The 6,150-nt window shown below is 41.3% G+C and overlaps 1 protein-coding gene across 1 annotated transcript; it reads left to right on the top strand.

The window, feature by feature from the left end:
• The first annotated feature begins 4,054 nt into the window (after positions 1-4,054).
• Positions 4,055-5,788, top strand: LOC139712387 (NFX1-type zinc finger-containing protein 1-like). The gene is made up of 2 exons (XM_071624213.1): positions 4,055-4,504; positions 4,562-5,788. Exons 1-2 carry the CDS (start codon positions 4,055-4,057, stop codon positions 5,786-5,788), a joined length of 1,677 nt encoding a protein of 558 aa, XP_071480314.1.
• Positions 5,789-6,150: the final 362 nt, after the last annotated feature.

Raw genomic sequence — 6,150 nt, forward strand, 5'->3', positions numbered from 1 at the left:
GGTATCTTTCATGCACGAGACTACACGCAGTGGTTTTGCATTTTTCAATCGGGATTTGATGATGTCAAAATATGGGTTTTCCCGGTCAATTTCATACTTTTGTAATTCCTATTTATTACTGTGCATCCAAATTCACACAGCGCACGCAGGCGAAAATATTCGGGCATTCAACTTCAGAATCCGAGTGATTTATAGGTGCTCTATTTCGTTTTCGTCAAATCAAATTCACGCATGTGCGTTCGATTTCCAAATGCGAGTATTGCATTTCCAACTCATGCATTCAAATTCATGCCATAGTCATGTGATAGTCCCGATGAGCTTGTTTGGAGCGTTCAATTTCATTTTCAGGCAATCAAGTTCCTACTTCGTACAATCAATTCAACGAGGAAAAAGGAGTAGATTTTTTTTTTTTAATAGAAAGGAGATAGGGCATACACAACCAGTGAAGGCTTACATATACATGTAGTGTAATTATGATTGTTTAAATGTTCTACATTGTTCTCTGTTCAGCTGTTCTTTACTTTTCATCTCAATAAATTTTGAATTGTAAGATGCAATCAGCAGTGCATCCAAACAACACAACGACAATCTAATCATATTTCTTGATGATACTGTATGCTGTCAACGCCCCAACACTAACCACATATGCCACTGCATCAATTTAAAGACAAACTGGCACACAATGATCTCACATAGTCCCGCAAAAGTAAACCAATAAGATAACAATAAACAACAAGCAACACGTATACAATGTTCATGTTATCAGTTTCAATGTAGTCAAAATTGCCCCCCCCCCCCCCAGGTACTTTGCTCGTCTGTAGGCCTCTACAGTGCCTAATGTTTGTTTGTTTGTTTCATTTTCCATCTAGGAAGATGTCTGGATAGCCCATATTCAGCTGCAATAGCTGATCTTCCATGGGGTCCAGTTGGATGTAATAGCTTGTGGGACCACTTCACCGGGTTAAGCACCCCGCTTTTTGTATTCACAGTGCCACTGAACAAAACAACCATCAACCAGAGACAAATAAAACAGCTTAATATCGGTTGTGGCAAAACTATTTCACTTTATATGATATGTCACTTCGATCCTTAAAACTTGTCTTTGAAATGTTTACCAAAAGTAATAATGCAGTATGACAGCATCAAAGCACTTCAATTTCCGTGTACTTTGCGAAGTTCTTCTTTTCATCAACTCACCAGGACCTGTAAACAGGGCCCGGTCCTGGAAGCACTCTGCTCTGACCACGCCCTCTACAGTCATAAAGCCATACGTTGATTGTGTATAGGCCTACTCCTTACAAGAGTAAACCTTTTCAAACTCTTAATGAAAGAAAATGTAATGAATATTTGCAATCACATTTAACTTGATTTTTTTTATTCATGTTCCATATTCCACATTTCATACAAGTTTTATATTCCATTTGATTTGAAGCAGAAATGTTTTTCACTCAATGGTCAGTTTGAACCAATAATGCACAAATGTATAAAGACATTTATAATTGACGTGTAATATGAGGAACCCACTAAAAAGCAAAGCTTGTAGGATGTGGGCTCCAAAAATAAAACATAGGGTTTTAGTACAGTATAGCAATGTCAGAAGTGACGGAACATGCAAAATACAAAATATCGAGAATATTACAAAGTTTACGGGATGTACAAAGTATAGTATATAATGTTTATGATTAACTTATGGTATAAATGCTAAGAAAAGTAGCAAGTTGATCAAACTAATGAAGTCATCCGAGCGAGGCATCATTTGAGTATGCAAAAAAAAATTTCAAGTGATTACGGCAAAATAATTAAACATAGGATTTTAAAAAATTGGCTTTGAGATTTTTCTTGAAGGAGCTTAAAGAACTTGAGTGCAACCGAACCGAATCTAACTCATTCCAGAAAGAAGGGCCGGTCGATGTAATTGTCTTAAGGGCTAAAGCTGTACGGACAGGGGAAAAATGATAGGATTCACTGTGTCTTGTAGGGTAAGTATGAATATCACTGTTTTTCACAAACATTGAGGAAAATATACTAGGAAGGTCACCAGTATTCAACTTATACATGAAAATTCCAACATGATACAAATACAAATCAGAAATTGTTAACAATTTACTTGAAACAAACAATTCATCAGTGTGATCAAAAAATTGTGCTCGATTTATAATCCGTAAGGCCTTTTTCTGAACCAAAAATATCGAATCAATTTTAGTCTTTCAGCAATTCCCCCAGCCTAATATTCCGTAATTCAAGTAAGGTAATAATAAGGTTGTATAAAGAGAATGCAATATTGGCTTTGGGAAGAGATATTTCAGTTTGTGAATAATTCCAACATTCTTGCACAACAATTTACATAAATAATCAACATGTACCTTCCATGAAAGGTTACCGTCAATACAAATACCTAAAAATTTTGTTGAATCTATTTGATTTAACTGTAAACCGTTCATTAAAACTAAACCTGGAAGAGATTTTATTGTGTTACTGAAAACCATATAATTGGTCTTATTTATGTTAAGCGACAATTTATTTGCCTGAATCCACTCAAACACCAACTTAAGTTCATTATTCAAAGAATCGAGCAAAACATAAGGATCTGATTGAGAATAAAAGAGACTTGTATCATCTGCGAACAGAAGAAAAGACAGCAGAGAGGATGAGTTCCGGAAGTCATTGATGTATAAAATGAATAAAAGAGGACCTAAGAGGGAGCCCTGTGGAACACCACAACAAATCGAGTTTATATCAGAGTCATGATTATTTACGGTAAGATAACTTCTGAACCACTCCAAGGCCTTTCCACGAATACCGTAATGATTTAGTTTATACAAAAGAATTTTGTGATCTATTGTGTCAAAGGCCTTGGAGTAGTCCAGAAACAGACCGACTGTATGCGACTTTGTGTCTATAGCTCTTACAACTTTCTCAACCAGTACCTAAACTTTTCTCAACCAGATTAATAACTTTTCTCAACCAGATTAATAATGTAATCTAGATACATTATGGACATTGCATACAATTACTGTATCATCATGTTATTGATATTTTTTAACCATTCACGCTGACTGTGTGCCTCCTCAACTCATGTCCTGTATGTTTATATCCGCAGAGATTTGGCTCGAAGTGTCTTAAAAGACGATTTGGTGATTCCTTAGTAGCGGATGCAGTTCGACGATTGAAGAACTCCCTTAATCCTTAAAATGACGGGCTGAAAGTTTACCTGCCGCAATTACAGGTTGTCGAAGAAAAAAATAAGCACAATTAGACCAAAGATGGCTTCGTCAAGGCACCCTCCTAAGCACTTCAGAAATCCTGATGCCAGAGCTGCGTCATCGAAGAAGACGACACCATTTTCTAAAGAGAAGGTAAAACACAATCCTCTGACTGTACAGGAATTGCGTAAGCTCCTCGGGTTATCAGGAAAGCTTCCCGCCGAACTGCGTGCCAGGAAAATTCCGCTGAAACAACTTCTTGACAAAGATGACATTCCGAGAGATATATTTAGGAGTCTCATACAAGTTCTGGTGATGGCATGTACCTTGGACAGGGAAGACACTGAGAATGTCTTCATGTTCCTGGCGAAATGCAAATTTCTAGAAGTCCATGTCCTTCAGTATATAATGAGTGTGAGAAGCCGGGACATTTTGACAGAGGGTCATACCGTCAGCGGGATCGTTATTCTCTTGAAGTCTTTTCTTAGGTACGATCCAAGCACAAGGCTCACTGTGTTTTCAGTTGCGAAGGTGTTACAGGATATTCCCGAGCGCAGCCCCAAGATCCATGAACTCCAACTTCAGCTGGAATCACTAGAGAGCGATAAGACCGATCAGCCCACCAAATCAGCATTCAGTAACAGGTGTAGCGTCAAATGCTTCCCAACGACTGGAGAAGTTGTCGACTGCGAACCGTTGGCATCAATTTCTGTTGCAGCGCAAGAAACTATCAGGCGCAAGATTTCATACAGATTCAGCAGCAGCTCATCAGACAGGAAATCGTTGAGCCACTGCGCCATAAAATATCTGAGTACCACCAATTGAAGAGGAATATCGGCTTTAATCGCGCTATGAGGGAGTGTTTCATGTTCTCCCATGTGAACGTTTTTAAAATCATCACTACTCATACGGCACGGGGTGTTACAATCCGGGTCAACTTTGGAACAAGGCCTGACGATCTTTCAAGATTTCTTACCTTTGGAACTCTTTTGTGTCTCACTTCCAATGATTTTCATGACATGATTTTTGCTTCTGTGGCAAAACGAGACGAAACATGGGTCCAAAAAGGCTCCTTCGAGCTACGACTTCTTCGCGAAGGTGACGCTGTCAAGATTTTGACGACGAGATATTTAACCATGCTGGATGCCAAAATCTATGTTGCAGAGTATCACGCCATCTATGAGGCACTGGAGCAAATCCGTGAAAGCAAATCTTGCATGGCGTTCGAAGACTATATGATCTCTGCCTCCGCTGCGAGAATTCAAAAGAAGCCTCCAAAGGTCCTGCAAGACAACCCGGAAGCAAGGTTCGATCCCGGTCCCCTACTCAAGACCGATTCGTGTCCGCAGGGTTTATAGTCGACGCGACGTGTCATGAAACTGGAGGACTGGCCGAAGTTGGAGCAGTGTGAACCTGACGAGTACCAAATGAAAGCTATTCAATCAGCGCTTACCAATGAGGTCACCGTCATCAATGGGCATCCCGGCACAGGCAAAACGTACGTTTGCAATAAGATCGTTCACCTGATGATCCTTCAAGACCGCCTGTCACACTACGCACCTGACTCTGACACTCGCCAACATGACCTGAAACTCTTCATATGTTATTCCCGAGCGACTCTTGATGAATTCATACGAGGGATTTTACGCTTTCAAACGACAGGCATCGTCCGTTGTGGGGAGCACACTACCGATGCCGACTTAGCAAAGTTTAGTCTGGAAAAACAGCGGCAGAATCGTAAGTCAGAAATTTCAGCGTGTGACAGCCAATACAAGGCTGAGCTCGGTGAACTAGGTAAACGCTTAGATGCATTGCATGAAAATTCCTACTTACTTGACACAGCTATACTATCTCTAAACACTCTGCAAGCTGTCATGACAGAAGAACAGCGCGGGTGTTTCCCGAATGCTGAGCGTGGGGAAATACTAAAGTGGCTCCTTCTTGACCAAATTTCAGACCAGGATCTTCGCCGGCTGCAGAGTAGGGCACCTCCTCTCCAAGGACGACTTCCCGGAGATTTGTGGATAGAACAGATCATGTCACTTGATTTCAAGCCAGACAGGGAAAACCCTCCGTCACCTCTTGCCAAACACATTGCAAAGCTCCACCGAGATGGCAAACTTTCTTCCAAAAGACCAGAAAGACAAAGGTCTCTGTGGAACCTTGGGATAAGTGATCGCTGGGTTGTCTACCATACTTGGGTTGATATAGCACAGGCAAAAATCAGAGAAAGAATTGGACACGTCTATGGGCAGATGGAGAGCATTCGACGAATGTCACAGAGAGCACATGATGACATAGATTTCAACATATTGGAAACTGCGTCTGTGGTAGCTACGACTTGCTGCGAGGCAATCAAAATACAGCGCAATCTCATGCGACTCTCTCCAAGGATCGTGATCATAGAGGAGGCTGGAGAGATGCTACAGGCTGTGGCAGCAACCATCATTCCTCCTCAATCCCAACAACTCGTCTTGATCGGTGATAAGGACCCGAGAATCCACCAGTACACGCATGCTAGGAAACTTGCAGAGGGAAGCGGTGTCAAAACATCACTCCTTCAACATCTCGTGGACAGCGGATAACCGGTACAAACACTATCGATGCAACACCGCATGAGTCCGTCAGTTTCCAGGCTCAGCAGGAAACTGAAAGCGTGTGATGATCTCAAACACGCTGCCTCAGTTACGAAGTATGTGCCAGTTCCTGGCGTTACTGAGTGCGTGAACTTCATCTTGCATAACAACGGTACAAGTCCTGCCAAGCACGAAGCGTCTTTTCTCTGGGGTCTATTCAATTATCTGTTGGGAAGTGGTTTCCAGAAGCAGCAAATCTCGATTCTCAGAACATTTCCTGCTCAGTCCAACCTCTTCCATAAGGAGTTAGACAGTCAGTTGGAAACAGTCGACAACTTTCGAGGAGAGAACGACATCATCCTCTTCCTTTC

This window comes from Diadema antillarum, unplaced genomic scaffold (assembly GCF_040938485.1).
Source record: "Diadema antillarum isolate AM-2024a unplaced genomic scaffold, OU_Dant_1.0 seq00001796_RagTag, whole genome shotgun sequence".
Taxonomy (NCBI): domain Eukaryota; kingdom Metazoa; phylum Echinodermata; class Echinoidea; order Diadematoida; family Diadematidae; genus Diadema; species Diadema antillarum.